General features: G+C 51.4%; 1 protein-coding gene across 9 annotated transcripts in view; it reads right to left on the bottom strand.

Moving 5' to 3' along the window:
• LOC122365806 (NGFI-A-binding protein homolog) overlaps positions 1 to 20,119 on the bottom strand; it is a 39,949-nt gene that overhangs the window by 6,768 nt on the left and 13,062 nt on the right. For 3 of the 9 annotated variants that reach the window (XM_043337355.1, XM_043337349.1, XM_043337352.1), the window contains exons 2-8: positions 7,603 to 7,716; positions 5,483 to 5,620; positions 2,843 to 3,132; positions 2,430 to 2,660; positions 1,589 to 1,723; positions 1,278 to 1,411; positions 414 to 546 (exon numbers count right to left, since the gene is read on the bottom strand). In XM_043337355.1, coding sequence (XP_043193290.1) covers positions 414 to 546; positions 1,278 to 1,411; positions 1,589 to 1,723; positions 2,430 to 2,660; positions 2,843 to 3,132; positions 5,483 to 5,620; positions 7,603 to 7,711 — 1,170 coding nt within the window. In that variant the 5' untranslated portion in view covers positions 7,712 to 7,716. Of the gene's footprint in view, positions 1 to 413; positions 547 to 1,277; positions 1,412 to 1,588; positions 1,724 to 2,429; positions 2,661 to 2,842; positions 3,133 to 5,482; positions 5,621 to 7,602; positions 7,717 to 13,166; positions 13,370 to 20,119 lie in introns of those variants that run through there. The other 6 variants (XM_043337356.1, XM_043337350.1, XM_043337353.1 and 3 more) reach the window with 5 other exon arrangements.

Genomic DNA, 20,119 nt, shown 5'->3' with positions numbered 1-20,119 from the left:
CACCTGATTCCCTGAGGACTATCATTTTCCATACATAAGCATGTTATTATTATCATTTACCTTCCCATCGTCTTGAGTCTCTTCAAGCAGAGCAACTTTGAATGACTCACCTACCTTTATCAGCAGGAGTAAGCTATCAGTTCAACCCGATCTCCTCCAGAAGGAGGGATTCCTGCCGCCCCTCCAGTCCCACTGTCGCTCCCTCCAGTCGGCAGTCCTACATACCGCCTCCTCCAGTCCCACCTGCCGCTCTCCCACCTGCCGCCCCTCCAGTCCCACCTGCCGCCCCTCCAGTCCCACATGCCGCCCCTCTAGTCCCACCTGCCGCCCCTCCAGTCCCACCTGCCGCCCCCTCCAGTCCCGCCTGCCGCCCCTCCAGTCCCACCTGCCGCTCTCCCTCCCTCCCGCCGTACCTGCCGCCCCCTCCAGGAGGGATCGCCGTTCGGGTCCGGCGGCGAGTCAGAGTCGAGTCGCATCCTCTTTCCTCCGCTGCCCTCGTCCATGAGCCGCAGGTCGCGCGGAGAGTAGCACTGGGCGCCCTGGGACCTGCACGGCACAGTCAGACAGTCACAGACCTACACAGCACATATATAGTCCCAGCGTCAGCCGTAGAGGCAATGTCGGCACACCGGCACTCCTAGGGAAGGCGAGCATTATAGCACTATAGCACTATAGCAAGGACGCTACAAAGAGAAGCGCGCTCTGGTGTTTGACAAAAACTGCAGCGCTGTGCTGATTTAATTATTTATAACGGCGATCGATCCGCGAAACGCGATCACGCTAACTGATCTACATTTACGAGTTTTTGTCCCCTAAAGATGTTTTTCTGTTCCTCTGGAGAATAAAAACAAGATGAAGGTAATGCTGAAAAGTCGGTGATATTTAATTACGTCTTCAGCGGCTATATTGGCTGGCGGCAGTTAAGAACAGACTCAAAGCGTTGTTGCCGAGGTGATGGAGACGTCAAAGTCACAACAATCTACACTTCACTGCGTTAGTACGATGCCTCGCCTGCAGCAATGGGTGGATGATGCTGGCCTTTCATCGAAGAAAAAAAATACAGAGGCTCTGACCCTTATTAGCCCCAGCCTAGCTATTAAATGCTTGCCTTATCTCGTCCTGAAAAAAAAAAATAATAAAAAGCATTGGTGCCTGTCCTCGAAGTAAGCAGTAGGCAGCCACTAACCTGGCCTGACTAACTGACCCCGAGTGGCCCTCTGACTGACCTGGAGTGACCCGAGGAATAACTCCTGACGTGGAGTGGCACATCTACTGACCTGGAGTGGCCCTTGGAGTACTGGTAGCCCGAGTTGCGCACCACCTGTCTGGCCAGCGGGAACAGCTCGTCACGCCGGGTGAGCAGCGCCGGGACGTGCAGACAAATCTGCGCCGCCGCCTCGTTCACAGACACCTACCACACACACAGACAGACAGACAGGGCGGTCAGTGGCAGACAGGCGAGCGACATTTATCACCTATCACAGTCGCATATCCAATAGGCCACAGAGACTCGGAGCAGCACTTCGGTAAAAGTCGGGTTCTTCTACAGCAGTTCCGCGGACGTTCTATATACCCTGGTTCCGCGTACCTCGTGCAGGGTGAGGGGTTTCTCGGCCTTCCGTTTGCAGTCGAACCTGCCGTAGATGGCGGCGTACTCGCGGATCTTGTCCATCCGCTTCGGGTCGTCCGGGTCCATTCCGACCACGTACTGCAGGCGAGACGTCTGCCCGTTACTGTCAGACAAGCGTCACGGCCCCCCGCCGCCCGAGTCACGGCCCCTCTCCGCCCGAGTCACGGCCCCTCTCCGTCCGAGTCACGGCCCGCGCGTGTCCGACCATCCCGCCCGTGTCACCCGTCTACCGGCACGGAGTGGATTCCTGGAGACCGTAGCCGTTTAGTGTCACAAACGGTCGTAAAAGTGGTGTTAGACAGCGTCTGATGGACGCCGATGACGTCACATAAAACGGGAATGCAAACAATGTCTGGACGGAGTGGCGATGAAGGATTAGCACGGTGACGAGCGAGACAGACCGCAAACACGAGAATGGCCGCTCCCTGCGGCACGAGAACAGGCTCTGGTCAGCGGCTAATGTGAGCCACGGCCCCGCTTCCGAATACAGGTCACCCTAACGATGGCACCGGGAGGTAGCAGGCCGTACTTCGTTACGGCTTTGTCCTTGAATGTAACCCTTCCGCGTCTGTCGAGCACCACCCACTAATCATTGCAGCTAAAAATGTTATTATCGGCCAGCAAAACCAGACTGGTCAGATGCCGGTAAAAACCGAGGTTACACATGCAAATGGATAAAAACCGGCGCAAACAGGGCGTAAAAAGCGGTCGTCCGACCGACTAGAATGACAGGATAGCAGGATGCGTGAGACAAAGCGCCGCGCCGGGACGGAGCCGGCAGCGGCGGCCGGCTACTCGCCTCCAGCTCCTTGCAGGCCTTGCGTTTGCTGCTGTGCTGCTGGCGCGGCTCGAAGTCGGGCAGCGTTTTGGCGATGGCCAGCGCGGTGTCGGCCAGCCGGCGGATCTGCGAGGCGCGCAGCGTCGGTGTCAGCTGCAGCGGCGAGCTCGACGTGGGGTACTGCTCGCCGCCGCCGCCGCCGGAGCTCTCCTCACCGGGCCCGGACCGGCTCGGCCACGGCTCGCGGCTGCTCTGCGGGCGCAGGAGGGCAGGTCAGGGCGCTGACGAACGAGTCCCGAACCGGTACAGCGCCAGCGCCTATATCGACATTAACTGCTTCAGCTTCTGCATGAGAATCCAAACTTCCTGGTACACTCTGCGGCGGCTTACACGGTAGTGAATACGCCGGTTCACCTGTCAGTGTGTGGACTCACCTGGGAGTGTGACGGTGACGGCAGACTGTCCCGGTCGCGGCCCAGGCTCGGTGTGGGGCTGGCCGCTGCCGGCGGCGTGCTGCGCGCGGCCGGGGCCGCCGGCGCCGACGGCGCCCGCACCGGCGGCTGCACGGGACTGGCCGTGACGGGCGCCGCCGTCACGGTGACGGGCAGCGGCGCGGCCGACACGGCCGGCGCCGGCGGCAGGCCGCCCAGCTGGCCCACCAGGGCGCGGCCGGCCGGCAGGAACCCGGCGGTCGGCACCGGCAGCAGCGGCACGTGGAACTTGCCTGCAACGGAGCAGCGGCACGTCGGTACAGGGGCTACAGATGACGAGCAGTGTGGGAGCATCGGCCGAATGTGGTCTAAAAGGGTTGCCTAAGCGAGGGTTACTCGAGGGTATGCGATCTTGTTTATTTAGGTAAGTATAAGCATAAGTATAGTGTAAGTAGACTTATGTAGTGTAAGTATTACGCACCAACTGATCGAAATACGACCACCTCGACCAGTTTCATACAGAATCGATCACCCATCCGTCCTGGCACTCTGCATCTGCTCCTCTCCTCCCCTCCGTGCACGTGCAACAAACCATCTCACTCCACCTATGTCGCTGTATCAAATTTTGTATTAAAAAATATGACATTTATCCCCCCCCCCCAAAAAAAAATCGCACATATATAGGCTTTGCCACAGTTACATTTTGCTCTGACCGTTAGAAAATGTTGCAGTCCCTCTCGCCGTAAACACTGCGCTGTGCACATTGCGATCAGAGAGCAATTGTCTTCATTTAGAAGACTCTGCGACGTTTTTATCGACTCGGTCTTTGTCCAGCGCTCGCTGCAATTCGCAAGCTTCCGTTGCTTTCTTGCGACATCGCTTATCAAGGTAATATGACGCTGAACGGACCGCAAAAACAGAATGCTTCGACTCCTTGCGGCGCGCAGGTGACAAAAACGGACTGATGGCCGCTGGTCTGGACAGCGGCACAGCCGACCGCCCGACGACTGGCGTCCACTGCTCAGCGACCGACGTTCACCGTCCGGCGACTGACGTCCACTGCTCAGCGACTGACGTTCACCGTCCGGCGACTGACGTCTACTGCTCAGCGACTGACGTCCACCGCTCAGCGACTGACATTCACCGTCCGGCGACTGACGTTCACCGCTCAGCGACCGACGTTCACCGTCCGGCGACTGACGTCCACTGCCCGGCGACCGACGTCCACTGTTCAGCGACTGACGTCCACTGCTCAGCGATCGACGTTCACCGTCCGGCGACTGACGTTCACTGCTCAGCGACTGACGTCCACTGCTCAGCGACCGACGTTCACCGTCCAGCGACTGACGTCCACTGCTCAGCGACCGACGTTCACCGTCCGGCGACTGACGTCCACTGCTCAGCGACTGACGTCCACCGCTCGACATACCCTCGGCCCGGCGGCCGCCCTCGTTCAGTCAGCCTCACCGGTACCCCGTCAGCCGCGGCGTTCCAGCCGAATGGATCACCAGCTGCGCTCACTGGTTTTCAGTTAACAGTGGACGTAGCTGTCCTGCTGACCGTGACTATTTGTCGTACCAGTCAGGACCGCGGCTTTCTCTGTCAGATATTTCCTTTTTTTAGGCACATGACGTTTCATAACGTGCTGACTGCCTGCTGATGCCTATTAGCGAACGCCATCAACGATAGGATGGAGGAAGGCCTCCAAGCATTTGCCTCCAGTTACTAGTTGGGAGCATTGCTATGGTTAATTTAACACGAACAAAGCTTGCAGTAGGCAGTAAGTAAGTGACTAATGTAAGAAGTTAAACGGGGGCAAATAGAACGAGTAGAACGACATCTTCTCCATGAAATGTATAGGACGGTATGTCGGCTCTATGGCTCTAATGCACTCGTATGTCTGCCTCCGCGACGTTACAGCGTCTTCTGAGCGCATTTCAGTTGACCTGGCGACTCGCGTTTTTGCAGTCCATTATTATATTGGCTATTGTGTCTTCAGTGCACTGAAAGCCCTGTTTTTGTGACCAGCGCGATTTGTGTCAGTGTGTCAGCGAAGACTCAAAACGGTGCAGTAGTTTTTTATACGTTAGCTGAAATGCAGTGAACATACCTACCTGACTATCTATGCCTGGTACACATTCGGCATTCAACGTAAATGAAAAAAAAAGCCAGAAATGCTTTTTTGATAGTACTGCTTTCCTACATACCTATCACCTATAGCGTAAAAACAGAACCAGGTGCATAACCTTATCGAAAGAGGATTCAGATTCGATGTCAAATCAGTAGGTACGGTCTCAGCATTGGCATGCCGTCAACGTCTGTGACTGTGACTTTGAGTTGAGTCGGCATAAGCATTGGTAACCGCAGTGTGCCGGGATTAAAAACACGGGAGAGAAAAGACAGTGATATCCTAATTCACAGTATCCATACACTGGGTGAGGCTCGACTATTCACGTTACGGTACGCAGATCACGGCCGATATTTTCACCGCTAGATGGCAGTAGTAGTTAAACGCCTGAATGTAGACTGTGCCGCAGTGCCGCTCCGTCGGCGGCGGCCGGCCCGGCCGGGGACTGCAGTAGGTACCGGGGCGGGTCGGTTTGGCCGGGGGCACCGTCCCCGGTCCCACGGGGCGCCACTGACCTGGCGAGCTGACCCACTCCTGGAGCGCCTTCTGCAGGCGGCGCACGTGCAGCGGCTTGGACGCCATGCCGACCAGCGCCATGATCTCGAGAAACTCCTCCTCGCCGGCCTCACAGAGCTGCTGCACGTCATCACCGCCTGACGTCACACACAGAGAGAATGACGTCACCGTCACAGGAGTCACCTGCCATCACAGCCCATCGTCATACAGCGAGGGTGACAACAGACAACAGTACGCATCACAACAGCCAGTGTCCCCTATGCCACTAGCGCAGAGACGTTAGTAACGTTACTATAACGACTCAAGTCAGATTCTGGCAGAGGTGAACCAGATTCAGATAGATATCATATCATGCAAACTTGAAAATGATTGCCTTCTGTAGAAGATCTAAGAATGTACATTATTGAGTGCTTGGCTGAGAAGGTATTTTGATTTATTATAACATGCAGCAATGAGCAAGCGACACAAAAATACAGACAATGGTCAGCAAAATGCCTTGCGGACTGCGGTCTAACAGATAACATTGCTTATTGTCCTTTCGATGTCTCTCAACCCATCAGATGCTGTAGATAAATTTATTAGAAGCGAAATATTGTGCCAATTAAGTCTCACATGCCCACAATGACGAGCGGTAGCGACGAGTAGAAGAATGAATACGGTTAGATAAAACGTGCGAATAAGAAATGTTTGAATACGGCAACGGCAACATACGAGTCGAAGACATTATTGTTAAATGTAGATTTTTACGTTGAAGCTCAAATTGCGTTTCGACGCTAAACAGTTTATTTAAACGATTTATTATGTTATTGATGCTTATGGAAAATATTGCCAGCAGTTTTTAAGGAAAAATTTTGTACGATTCCCGCTAATTCAACCGTTAGCCGACGATCTGGCTGCCTTAACCCTCGCCGGCCGAGGGGGGGGGGCGGGTGCCGCCCCCCCCCCATAGGGTTTTTTCGCGATAGCTCCGAACACGCTGGCGATAGAGAGCTGAAACTTGGCATACCTGACCTTTGATCCAAGCCGGATCTTTTGACACCAACCGCATTTTTGGGTCAGGTCAGGTCACTGACCTATGACGTCATAAGTGAACCTCTGCACGGTCTTCAGATGTCGCAACTTCGCAACGCCCTCACTGCCAGAGGAGATGTCACAGGGAAATGAAACTTGCAGGATCTAGTATCCATTATGAGTCCCACAACTTGTATATCTCGGATTTTTCCTAAAGGTCATATGAGGTCAGGTCATTTTCGTGACCTCACCATTATAAGTCAATGGGGAAAAATTCAAACTGCTATTCTGGCGCCGGGAACGATCTCCAACTATCTCAAGCACACAGAATCGTGATTTGATGCACTCCTTGCAAGGTTAGATGCGTCACTTTTGCAATGTTGACCTTGCGTGACGTCATTTATGACGTCATCAAGGTCAAATTAGTTTTTCGTCAATAACTCTTGATCAAATTGAGCTAGCGAGTCGGGAAAGGCACCAATGGACTCAGGAAGGCCTGCCGAATCGAATGATATGCGACATGACCTCTTTCGACCAACTTCGTGACCTGGGGGTGCTGACCTGACCTTGACCTGAGGTCAACACCCCAAGTTGACCTGACCCGGACAAAAAGTATATCATTCGACGCGCCTGAGCGAGGCGAACACGATGCGGCCAAAATGGGCGCTCTGCGGCCGTTTTTTGCGAAGTTATTCACCAAAAACTGAACCGTACCCTGGGGCACTTGACCTGACCTCAGAGGTCACCGGTTGACCTAGGACCTTAAAATCGGGTACCAATCTCTGCGTCTCGTAACGGCGCACACGCTCGTTTTTTCCGCGACGCGCTAGCTCCACCAGGGGCGAAACGGCGAGGGGGGGTCGTACCCGCCCCCCCCCCTCGGCCGGCGCGTATGTAGAAAACCAATAGGTCCGGCGAGGGTTAAATCCAGACAGGAAATGCTTTTTGACAGGTACCATTTGGCAGGATCAGGTAAGGTCGTGCAGGTGGTGTGCAGAAGCGGCTGTGGACGTGTTCCAGGTGCAGTGATCGCTGTTTTAACAGGCGACGGGAGGGTACGGCGCAGCGACAGAGACAAATAGTATATAGGAAATGGTGTGGTACGTACCGCGGCGCTTACCTTGGCTGATAAACACGTCATAGTAGCTGAGCAGGTTGGCGTGCTGCAGCACCCGGTACAGCTGCAGCTCCGACTCGTTGGTCGGCTGAGACGTCATCGTCACTGAAACACGGCGGACGGGGTGCTGTCAGAGCGCTGTGGGGCGGTGTCACCGGCACATCGCGGGACGGTCACCCATCGCGGCACTATCGCCGGCGGACGGGGTGGTGTCAGAGCGCTGTGGGGCGGTCACCGGTACATCGCGGGACGGTCACCGGTACACTATGGGTCGGTCACTATTACATCGCGGGGCGACCACCCATCCCGGCACTGTCGCCGGCGGATTGTTCAACGGCTCGCCGTGTGGGACCTGCCGTATAGGAGTGAGTTAACCAAGTGTAACACCTTGCAGGCTATTGATAGCGTTTTGAAAACCATCGCAAGAATAAGGCATCATTAAACTTCACTAGTACCACTCAATTGGCTGCAAATACGCCGTTACCGAGCGACATCTTAAACAAGTTAAGTACGTACAGTGCATAGGCGGCGGAATGGGGGGAGGGGGCACCGGGGCACCGTGCCCCCTCCTTTGATTTTGGCATTTTAACATTGGCCCCATGGGCGTTGCATGGAAAGAATGGGACCAAAAGTCGGCAGTGCCCCCCCCCCCCCGTCCCTTAAAGGTAGTGTGCCACCTTTGAAAGATTTCCCGTTTTATTTTTCCTAGGATAAGAAGCTTCTGTTTTTACCTAATATCGCAAAAAAAAATCAAAAATGGGCCTGGAATAGTGCCTTTTTCGCCTAAAAGTTTATCGGTTTTTAGATATGTATAACAACTGTAGTGGGCTCACCTGCAAACAGGCGTCGGGCAACAATCGCGAATGCGGCGCACTTGTGACAATAAGCAAAGGTCATTATAGTGTTACGACCATACGACGTACGGGAATGAGTTATCAGCTGTCTAATCGTAGACAACACAATGTCGAGCCTTAAACTGTAAGCCTGTATTGGTATTGTTTCTTAAATTTGGCTGTCGAACATTAATTTGTGGTTTGAAATATGATTTTATGTAAAATAATTGATATGAAAAAGCCGTCTCTTAAGTTATGACCCCATTTCACCACACGCAAGTGGCAGAAATGACAATGATCAGCTGACGCATTTTTCTTGGCCGAAGTCAGAGCGCGCGGCCCGACGCACCACGTGTATTTGGAAATTCCGACCTCGACGAGCATCAGAAGCCACCTAACAAGCGTGTTCGAAACCGCAGGAGATGATGATGAACGGGTTTATCGAAACTTGATTGGATGAGCCTATCGGTAATAGCGATTTTAGTGTGTGCATTTATTGTTCATAGTGGTGTGAAATGTGGTTGGGGTACGACCGACAACCCGTCGGGGCGAATTTCGCACTGGGGTACTCAAAATTTGAAGAATTTAAGACGATTCCATAAGTTTTGAAGGTATGGATAAGTTCTAAAAATCCGGTTCTCCTTATCCGGGTCATTAACTCCATATGGTCCAAGAAAGCTGGCACACTACCTTTAATTGAAGGTGTTCCGCCGCCACTGGTACAGTGAATCACAGTGAAAACAAGACGCGAAAGGGAACGACTGGTTTTGTGCCATCAAAATTATCACACAGGATGTAAAGGAATGACATCGACGTTGCGATGTAGCTTCTAGCCAGACTTGGCAGTGCTGTTTGATTGCTCCCCATATCAGCCCTCGACCGACCGGCCCGCCGCCCGCTGTGTGTGTGTAGTGAGCAGCCATCACGACACGTGTCTCATCCCGACACTCGTCCGTCCTTTGTGTGCGCTGATCAATCCGGCCACGTGCCGCAGCGCCGCGGCCGACGCGTCGTCTCCGCCGCGGCCGCGCCGTTTTTCGTCGGCCGTCATTGACCCGGCGCTACACGCGCGCCGTCCCATATTTTACAGAGCATCGATTGCGTTTTCCAACCGCCGGGTTCAACGGAACGGCGCCGACAGAGGGTCGTCGCAGGCCCATGTCGTCCCCTATCTCCCTGTGTGTCCAAGTGCACAGATGACGTCACACGAAGGGGTGGAGTCAGGGGCGGAGCCTAGCGCAACGGCCGCCATATTTGAATTTGTTTTATAAGAATGTAATCTATATTTTGGCCTTCAGTCAATTGTTATCGATAGTTTTATGAACGGTTAGCTGTAATGTAAGTGATTTTTAAAGAAAAAACACATATTCTGCTTGCAATTTCGGTTTGAGTCCGACCCGCGCCTAGATTCGAGCGCACGACCTTTGGATCACGGTGCAAGCATCCTAACCACTACACTACCGCGGCGGCGCAGCGGCCGGCGGAAGGGAGGCTGCGGAGGCATGAGGGCTTTTTTACGCATTTTCGGAAAAACTAATGGGTGTAGTGAAAAACCGCTCTTAGATAATTCAAAGAAAAATGTCTCGTCTTTCCGATGAGGCACTTAGTTTTGTGCTAGCTCCAACAGAGTTTGTTCTATAGCGCTTCAAAAATCGCCCATTTACATGGGACTCAAACGGGGCTTCAAGACTTGCCCCCAGATGACGTCACAAGCTGATGTCACGATCAGGTAGAATCGCCGGACGACCCTACCTGGTATATAGGGCCTTGGGTCGTCGGCGAATGATTGGTCAGCTGGCCGCCGCACGGCAGCACCGTCGCCTCCTACGCACACCGACGATTCGGGGGTTGGGGGGGGGGGGGAGGGGGGCTGACACCCGTGACTGGTGACACCATACGGGTCACGAGCCGCTAGCTATAGGTAACGGAGCGACGTCTTTCGTTTGGATGTCACGTGTCAGGAGTTGTGTTACAGCACTGAAGACACATCATCCGTAAGTTATCATAACGTCTTTTCCACTGCATCTTAAAATCGTTAATTTTTAGCACCGAGCCCGAGGAATAAGGTATTTCTATGCATCTTAACGATTTTTATAATGCAACGACGCATCACAGATAAAGCTTTCTAGTGAAGTGCCCAGAAGACACAATATGTTACTGGGCAAATAGCTTAACGACAACACATCTAAATGACATTGGACTGCACGATAAGGTAAGGGAGTAGTAAAGTAATCTTGAAGGTAAGGTATAAGATGTAAGCACCCCTCCCCCAAAAGATAAGGGATTCGCAGCTTTGACGTTGCATAAATCGCTTTTGCAGAGATTATGTCTGTCGCGCACCGACCCGATGTAATTCACCTATTGAAATATTGCATACACGTGAGATGTCTCAAGGAGCCGCTCCACTCGACCTTGAGAAGAGCGGACGAGAAAATATTGATCTAAAGGACCGTTCCTTCATTAATGTCGGGCGTTTAACTGCGCCAGTGAAAAGCACCGCCGCGATACCGCTGCAACTTGTTACACACACACCTCTGGTTAGATCGGCGTGTGTTTTTGAAACATCCAATAGTCACACATTCGATACCGAGCAATCTCTATAAAATCTGCCTTTTTTCGGAGGATGTCACATTTTAACTTCACTGGAATAGCCGCTCGGCATAACACTGAGCTATGAGCATTTAAAGGGACCCTCCCACCTTCAAAAAAGTTAATGAATTGGCATGAAAGTGATGTCGCTCGGTTCAGAAAGAGCAAAAACGAATAGCTACCAAATTTCATCGAAAAATATTCACCGGTTTCCAAGATATTAGACTTTTACTTTTGTTTACTTTTTGGGATCTCCGCTGTTCCTGGCGACTTTATTTAAAAGTGCGGCATTTGTTGCGCGCAAAGCAGCATATACCACCACGTGCTACAAAACGTTTTAGTCAAACATTTAAAAATCGTTAGATATCTGCGCTGACGTCACACATTCAGAGGGGTATTCTTATGCATTAGCCCCTCTGAATCAAAATGCTGCAATTTTGAAATTCAATATTTCCGATTTAAGGCATTTCTCGATGTTGTGAGTGCCGAAACCGGTAATTGTGAGCCAGGGACCCCATTTTGGCTATCTCAACTCAAATCTAATGTTAAGGTGGGAGGGTCCCTTTAAGCTCAACCCATCAGCCACGCAGGCTGGCGAAACCATACTAGCAAGACATGGTCTCACTACAAAATATTGAGCGTTCTTTTACAGCTCACAGCTCGGGAAACAACCAGTGACATAAAGGCCGCACGAAGCCGGATAAACAAGTGACCTAGTGGAGACCCAGCGACCCAGTCCCGACCCAGCGGGCCTGTCGCTGAGATCGTGTGACCGTGGTGTGGCTCACCGGGTGAGGATGGGTCCTCACGTGGGTAACCAACTGCCAATAACAGACCTCGGGGACCTGAACGGGAAGCACGTAGCACAAGCACCGCAAGGAAAATGGGTCCTTGCACGCTTTCCAAATAACTTGATCTGAGGCTTGTTTTAACAACGGAAAAAATCGCTGACCGTGGTCATTTTGAGGCGTTTAAAGGGACCCTCCCACCTTAACATTAGATTTGAGTTGAGATAGCCAAAATGGGGTCCCTGGCTCACAATTACCGGTTTCGGCACTCACAACATCGAGAAATGCCTTAAATCAGAAATATTGAATTTCAAAATTGCAGCATTTTGATTCAGAGGGGCTAATGCTTAGGAATACCCCTCTGAATGTGTGACGTCAGCGCAAATATCTAACGATTTTTAAATATTTGACTAAAACGTTTTGTAGCACGCGGTGGTATATGCTATTTGCGCGCAACATCTGCCGCAAACGCCGCACTTCTAAAATAAAGTCGCTAGAAACAGCGGAGATCCCAAAAAAGTAAACAAAAGTAAAAGTCTAATATCTTGAAAACCGGTGAATATTTTTCGGTGAAATTTGGTAGATATTCGTTTTCGCTCTTTCTGAACCGAGCGACATCACTTTCATGCCAATTCATAAACTTTTTCGAAGGTGGGAGGGTCCCTTTAAGTCGCCCGCAAGTTTCACCATGACCACGCGAAAAGGAATCGCAATATCGGCCAGCAAGATATTTTTTACATCAGCATTATTCGCGAGGCTGGTGGAAATTTTAGACGAATTTAGAGCCTACAAATAGCCACAGCCAGCGATTTTTTTCTGTTGGTAAAACTGGGCTTTGCGAAGGTCTACACGCTCGGATAGGTTCGGCCACGCTGCTTGTTTATTGAGGGGCGGTCTGCGAATTCCTTCCGTCCGGCAGCGGCTCTGAAGACCAGGGGCGCGGGAACTACTTTCAGACGGGGGGGGGGGGCACACCATAATAGAGATCAGCCTAGGGTACCCGCAAATCTAGTTTTCTCACCGGTTTTAGGCCACTTATTTTTCATCCCTTTACCTTTTCAACAAAAAAAGAAAACATTTGCAAAAAAGTGCGGTATTTCGTCTCAAAGTTGTGAAGGCACCGCCCCCACGGCCCCAGAGTTGTGGGGGCAAGCTGCCCCCACTACCCCCCCGGTTCCCGCGCCTATGCTGAAGACTCGTGCCTGGCTCCGTCGGCCTAGGCTCTATCGACTCTGACTCTGACTCAACGCGGGCTCACGGCTCCATCGACTCCGACTTCCCGTGGGCTGTCGGCGAGTATGACTCGAGACTCACCACAAGATGCCTATGGTTCTGACTGACTCACCGCGGGCTCCCGATGACTCTGACTCTGACTCCTCTGCGGTGCCGGCCGGCCGGCGGCGCTGCCCCGACAGGCGCATCACCAGCGCAGGCATGCCGTCACCGCAGGCCGCATCGGGACCGTCGCAGGCGACGTCACACACCGACCGACGGACCGACGGGCGCCGCGCTCGCCGCCGACGGTCGTCGCGAGCCGACTGGCGCTCGCGCCGCGTCGGCCGCCGGCTCCCCGGCCGCGCCGGCCGCGAAAAACGACCACAAAAACAGCCCTCTCTCGCAACAGCCGAACGCGAGAAAAACGCGTCTTGCCCGCCGGCGAGTCGGAGGCGGCAAAAAGCGACGCGGCCGGCCGGAAAAAGTGGCGAGGGTGGCGCGCTGGCGACGGCCGGCCAGCTGGTGCCGGTTTTTAGCCGGCCCGCTGACCGGAGCCGGGCGGCCGGCCCGGCGCCGGCGCGTGACGGCCGGTGCCGCTTTTTGTACCGCTCCCTGGTACAGCCGCCGCAGGCAGTGGACGGGTACCGACAGGTACCGGCACCGGTAGCGGTACAGGCGGCTATCGAGTACTTGCAGGCACCGGTACAGGTGGAGGCTACCGAGCACAGTACCTTTGGCTGGCCGAGTATGGGTACGTTCTTGTTACTGAAGAGGAACCTTGAAATGAGTTAACGCTTTCACTCCGTTAATGCGATTCAGCTTCCATGTCTATCGCATGGGATGCCCCTTAGGCATGATAAGTAAACGACACGCCGACACAAACAAACCTGGTACATCTAATGGAAACGGTGGACAGGTGTGAATTTGCAAGTAGGTATAGTCAAAAGTAGGGTTGGGGCCTGGGTGCTTCATGAGTGCTTCCACGCATTATTGTGTACTTACATGAACTCGATGTATAGTTACTTGTAGGATGAACCTTTACAACCAAGTTCAACATCATTGAAGACCAATGTCCCAAAATTTGTCGATTTGGATGGGAAATGACATCCAAAGGAAATCCATTTTCCACTCTCACCACCAATTTTTAAGAACAATTTTCCACTCCCAACCAACAAAACCTAGATTTTTTTTACCTCTAGAAAGAGCGGTTGTGTGAATGCCCGGTTTAGCATCAAACATTCTACATCCTAGAATAAAATCCATGTTTTATGGCGTTTCTCACTCTTTTTGGATCTAATCGAATCAGCAGTTTTCCACTCTCTCCCCTCTTTTTGGTGGGTAATTTCCCCTCTGACACCCCAGACAAAACGCAATTTTGGGACACTGTTGAAGACAGATCCTAGACGTTCCACAGCAGCAACACGATGCGTCCTCGCATTTCTCCACTATTATTCTGATATTGCTCTGCAAAACCACCCGTTTTGAGTACCTATGCATTATGACCACAATGCTCTTTGAAGCTGCTTTTTGAAAGATATCTAACCAAACAAGTACTTATAGGCCGATACCGGCGGAAAATATTCCAGGTGACATCAACTAAGCAGGGGCCCGAACACCGCCGCGCTGTTCAGCCTGCCATGAGGGCGGAGCCGGGAGCGATGCAGCGTGCCGGCCCATGAGTGACAAATGCTCTCCACTGTTCAGGGAGTGACGAGGACATCTGTATGTACGAGTAAACATTTGTGCGTCTCGTCACAAAGGATTATCTTCGGGGCTTCTGCCGCCTGTTCTGAAAAAAGTAAACGTTTGTGCAACCGGCTTATACCACTAATCACGCAGATGAATAGTTCAACTCGGAAAATGACTACCTATCACCGCAGCTCATTTTATCAACCGCGCGACAGTTAGCAATGAACGGGACGGAGAGCATCACGCCGTCTCCATGTATGTATATTGCAGGAGACGGACAACTTTTGTGGGAAAATCACACCAAGGGCAGCGGATCATCGAACAGTGCATAGCCGTTGGCTTTCTCGCGCGGAGTTTGCGTTTCCCACGCGTTCGAACTGCGAAATTGCAAGCGGTCCGTTGCAGCTCGGTATTATTCAACAACCATGCAACACCCTTTGATATCTCCCTTCCCTCTCACTACAGAGTAAACACGGTTTTGCATACAGCTTAGCAAAGACATGTCTCTTTCATTCGCCAGCTGCTCCGGCAACCAAAGTGAACTTTCTCACGACAAATGTTGTTGCAGGCCGCTGCAATCTGTGATCGGCAGCTGAGAAGCCGGGGAGAAAAGGCGCTAGCGACAGGCTCTGAGAACGTGCCATGCAGGAAAAAGTTTCCCGGTCTCACCAAACAATCAGAAACAAGATCAGTTTCGCTGAGCAGAACTCTTCTGTCATAAATGGTTGTCCGTTAATTTTGAAGCAATCTTGAAATTGTTGACAAACAGGAGGTTAGCGAAAGAGGAGGAATGATTATACAGTTACACCTTTGTCTGTCCCTCACTGTGGTCATGAACCGTCGCCCCGTGTAGAGCGATGAGAGAGAGAGAGAGAGAGAGAGAGAGAGAGAGAGAGAGAGAGAGAGAGAGAGAGAGAGAGAGAGAGAGAGAGAGAGATCAGGTCAGGTTTTTGGGTCAGGTCAGGTCACTGACCTGACCCAAATTATGACCCGTCATAAGTGAACCTCTGCACGGTCTTCAGATGTCGCAACTTCGCAACACCCTCACTGCCAGAGGAGATGTCACAGGGAAATGAAACTTGCAGGATCTAGTAACCATTATGAGTCTCACAACTTGTGTATCTCGGATTTTTCCTAAAGGTCATATGAGGTCAGGTCATTTTCGTGACCTCACCATTATATGTCAATGGGGAAAAATGAAAACTGCTATTCTGGCGCCGGGAACGATCTCCAACTATCTCAAGCACACAGAATCGTGATTTGATGCACTCCTTGCAAGGTTAGATGCGTCACTTTTGCAATGTTGACCTTTCGTGACGTCATTTATGACGTCAACAAGGTCATATTAGTTTTTCGTCAATAACTCTTGATCAAATTGAGCTAGCGAGTCGGGAAGGCCACCAATGGACTCAGGAAGACCTGCCGAATCGAATGATATGCGACATGACCTCTTTCGACCAATTTCGTGACCTGGGGGTGCTGACCTGACCTTGACCTGAGGTCAACACCCTAAGTTGACCTGACCCAAATAAAAACTATGTCATTCGACGCGCCTGAGTGAGGAGAACACGATGCTGCCAAAATCGCGGCTCTGCAGCCGTTTTTTGCGAAGTTATTCACCAAAAACTGAACCGTACCTTGGGGCACTTGACCTGACCTCAGAGGTCACCGGTTGACCTAGGACCTAAAAATCGGGTACCAATCTCTGCGTCTCGTAACGGCGCACACGCTCGTTTTTTCCGCGACGCGCTAGCTCCACTAGGGGCGGCCATGTTTGGCCGGAATCGCGATTCGGCGTATGTCAGCTCGCATTAGCCGCGCGTAACGGCGCGTTTGCAAGCTTTTCGTGGTTTCAAACGTTCAAACATGTGATTTGATGTTGCTCCCATGCATTAGGGTGGGTGTCAAGGTCACCTGAAGGTCAGGTCAGGTCATTGACCTTTGGTGACCTCGGTTCACTTTTTCGAGTTTTACATGTTTCTAGGCTAGTTTTTGGAGCTGAATTCGAACTTAGCAACCATTTGAACATTTACGAAGTAGTTTTGGTGCATTCGTGACATGTTACGAAGCTGTCAGAGGCGGATGACAGGTACATAGGTACTACAAATACCCGTCACGACCCCTACCGGTTGACCTGACCTGACCTGACCCGACCTGGTCTAAACGCTTAACGACATCATCTGTGATCAAAACTAACACGATATTCGTGATCAGGACCCCGGAAAATCCCTCAGCAACCACACTTTACGGCTTTCTAACAGGTCCCGATATTCCCGATTTTTGGGTCATTGACCTGACCTGGAAGGTCAACCGATGACCTAGGACCTTAAAATTGGGCAGCATTGGCTTCCTCTCGTGACGGACAGCACGTTCGTTTTTTCTGCGAAGCTCTAGCTCCATCAGGGGCCAAACGCGAGGGGGGTCGTACCAACCCCCCCCCCCCTTGTGCCGTCGAACTCAAAATGGCCAGTGCCGGCGATGCCGTGTATGGTATACCAACATATCGCAGTTTTTAGCTACAAAAACTTAATATCTGATTTTTGCTATATAACTTAAGCAATATACAGTTTTTGTGAAGCTTAACTTTTGGCTTTGCGCTGGCATTGCCCGAGCTGCCAAGCTGAAAAGACACACAGACGTTTATCTTCATAACAAGGGCTTGTACGACGATAAAAGTTGTACGAGACTGTGAGGAGCAGATACAGCGAAACGTTGGATGCCGACATAAGTATGGATGTGCTTCATGTAACGAAAGAAGTATCAATGAATCTATAATTGCATGCCATTGTTTACATTTAAACCTATCGTATGATCTGTAATGATCTATAATGATCATTGATGTATATCTATAAAGTCATTTTCTTGATGACCCATTTTTATGTCATTTACAAAAAGAAAAAGGCTCTATAGGAACTATCAAGTGGCAAGTGTTGACCCAAGATTAAAGACAAGCAGGTATACATGTTTGTCTGTTTGTGTGTCTAGGTATACCTCATCGTCTGCGATGAGTGAAACGCATATGCATGTTTTCATACATCTGTGTTCATCTACCTAACGTACCTACCTGAACCTACCTGAACATGGCATAACATGGCATAGGTAGGTGTGCTGGCTGCAGGACCTGAGGTCAGTGCAACTTCCTGACTGAGCTGGTGACTCGCTGACCCGATAGCTTGTAACCACATGCTTGTTGATTGCAGTGTGCAAATAATGTGTGCGCAGTGAGCTTTTTCGTTTCCTAAAAATCATGAACAATTAAATAGATCACGACTTCCTGTGGTGACAAAATGCTTATGTTTATTTTAAACGTTAGGTAGACGCAGGAACGTACCCAATGGGGCGGACGAGGTGGCCCTCCCCCCTTGGGGTTTTTAGGGCCCCTGGATGGAATCAGGGCCCCCGCGGGCCGAAGGCCCACGTTGGCCAAATCACGTCGGAGGCGAACGAAATTCACGGGAATCCCAAAAATCACGTCAGGAGTGACAACCGACAATCAGGGCCCTCTGACCAGCCTGACAGCTAAGGTCCTTTTTACTTCCTGGGACCTCTTGTGAATAACGGCTAGTGTCTGTGTCCATGGCCGCTAGGACCTCCCTGACTCCTCAGTGGAGAGGAGGCCCTCAGTAGAAAGGAGGCTCTCTGTAGAGAGGAGGCCCCGAGATTCCTCCCCCCCCCCTTGGCCAAATGCTAGGTACTTTATACATACGTGCCTGGGTAGACGGCGTTCTTGGAGATAGCACGCAAACGTTGGCCATGATAAAGCACAGGGTGTTGCATCTTGATCAGAATCAGTCTTAGACTTACTGTAGCTAAGTTATATAGGCACCCGGTCCTCACTTATTTGTAAAGGCTCGCCTACCTAAATTCAGGTGAGGATGACTTAACGAAGCATGATCAGACATACCTTGTTCGTGTGCCAACATGGGGATTGGGGAACCCATTGTCAGAAAGGCCTTTGCCAAGGCCCTAGCCTCTGCTTGCATTACCGGGTCTGTGCTGACTGCACTGGCTACAATATAAGGAATGCTGATCTTTTGCTCTTAGATATTTTTTAAAATATGTTACTTAGACTCGAGTGCTTGAATGGGCAGATTGACAGAGCTAGAGCCCATGCTAAGCGGAGCTTGTTGTGTTGCATCGACCCCAACCCCTACCATCCGATCGTGCAATGCCGGATTACAGAAGAATTTAGATGCGCATTTTTCACGTGCCCATCAAAGCCGGTCCGTCCCACTCAACTGACTTCAACTGGCGGCGACTGCTCCCACCCACCGCACGGTCATAGAATACTAACCCACCGCAGGCCATGCTCGTCAGAAGTCTCATATATCGAGCGCCGGAGCGACTAGAACCGGGCTCTCAGAATCCAGCGCTCTAACAACTGAGCTACCAACAAGCTCATACCCTATGCAGGATCTATATAACCAGTATAACGCCTTTTGGGGCGACTAACGGGGCGAGCGAGAGGGTGGGCCTTGCACGTGCGAAATTGCGAGGGGGTACCTCCAACTGACTTGTGCACGGCACCCTACTAACCGGTTTCTAGCGATGTGCCAAATTTGAGCTCAATCGGCCTAGCCGTTCTCGAGATCTGGAAGCGGCTCCCTGCACGTGCGCACGTGCAGAATGGGTCCCAACTGACTTGTGCACGGCACCCTACTAACAAGTCCCTAACCGTGTACCAAATTTGAGCGCCATCGGTCCGGCCGTTCTCGAGATCTGGAAACGACCCCTGCACGTACGCACGTGCAGCAGCACCCCAACTCTGGCACATGGATATGCATTGCCTAGTGGGTGCCTACCTATACATGCCAACTTTCAGCGCAATCGGCCAAGTAGTCACCGAGATATTGCAACTATTACAAAACTGACACCTCTTCGTTTTGCACGTGGCAGTTGGCACGTGCATAAGGGGTCACCCACATGCATCGGGAATAGTCCAATACTTGGTAAAAGAAGAAGCTACCCTACAAAAATTACCGCATGTAAATCGGTCAAGTGGTTGCTGAGATATTAAAGGTAGTGTGCCACCTTTGAAAGATTTCCCATTTTATTTTTCCCAGGATAAGAAGCTTCTGTTTTTACCTAATATCGCAAAAAAAATCAAAAATGGGCCTGGAATAATGCCTTTTTCGCCTAAAAGTTTATCGCTTTTTAGATATGTATAACAACTGTAGTGGGCTCACCTGCAAACAGGCCTCGGGCAACAATCGCGAATGCGGCGCACTTGTGACAATAAACAAAGGTCATTATAGTGTTACGACCATACGACGTACGGGAATGAGTTATCAGCTGTCTAATCGTAGACAACACAATGTCGAGCCTTTAACTGTAAGCCCGTATTGGTATTGTTTCTTTTATTTGGCTGTCGAACATTATTTATGGTTTGAAATA

Source organism: Amphibalanus amphitrite, unplaced genomic scaffold, assembly GCF_019059575.1.
Source record: "Amphibalanus amphitrite isolate SeventyFive unplaced genomic scaffold, NRLGWU_Aamphi_draft 000764F_arrow, whole genome shotgun sequence".
NCBI lineage: Eukaryota > Metazoa > Arthropoda > Thecostraca > Balanomorpha > Balanidae > Amphibalanus > Amphibalanus amphitrite.
Note: the sequence above shows the minus strand (reverse complement) of the source record. Positions and strands in the feature narration are given on the sequence as shown.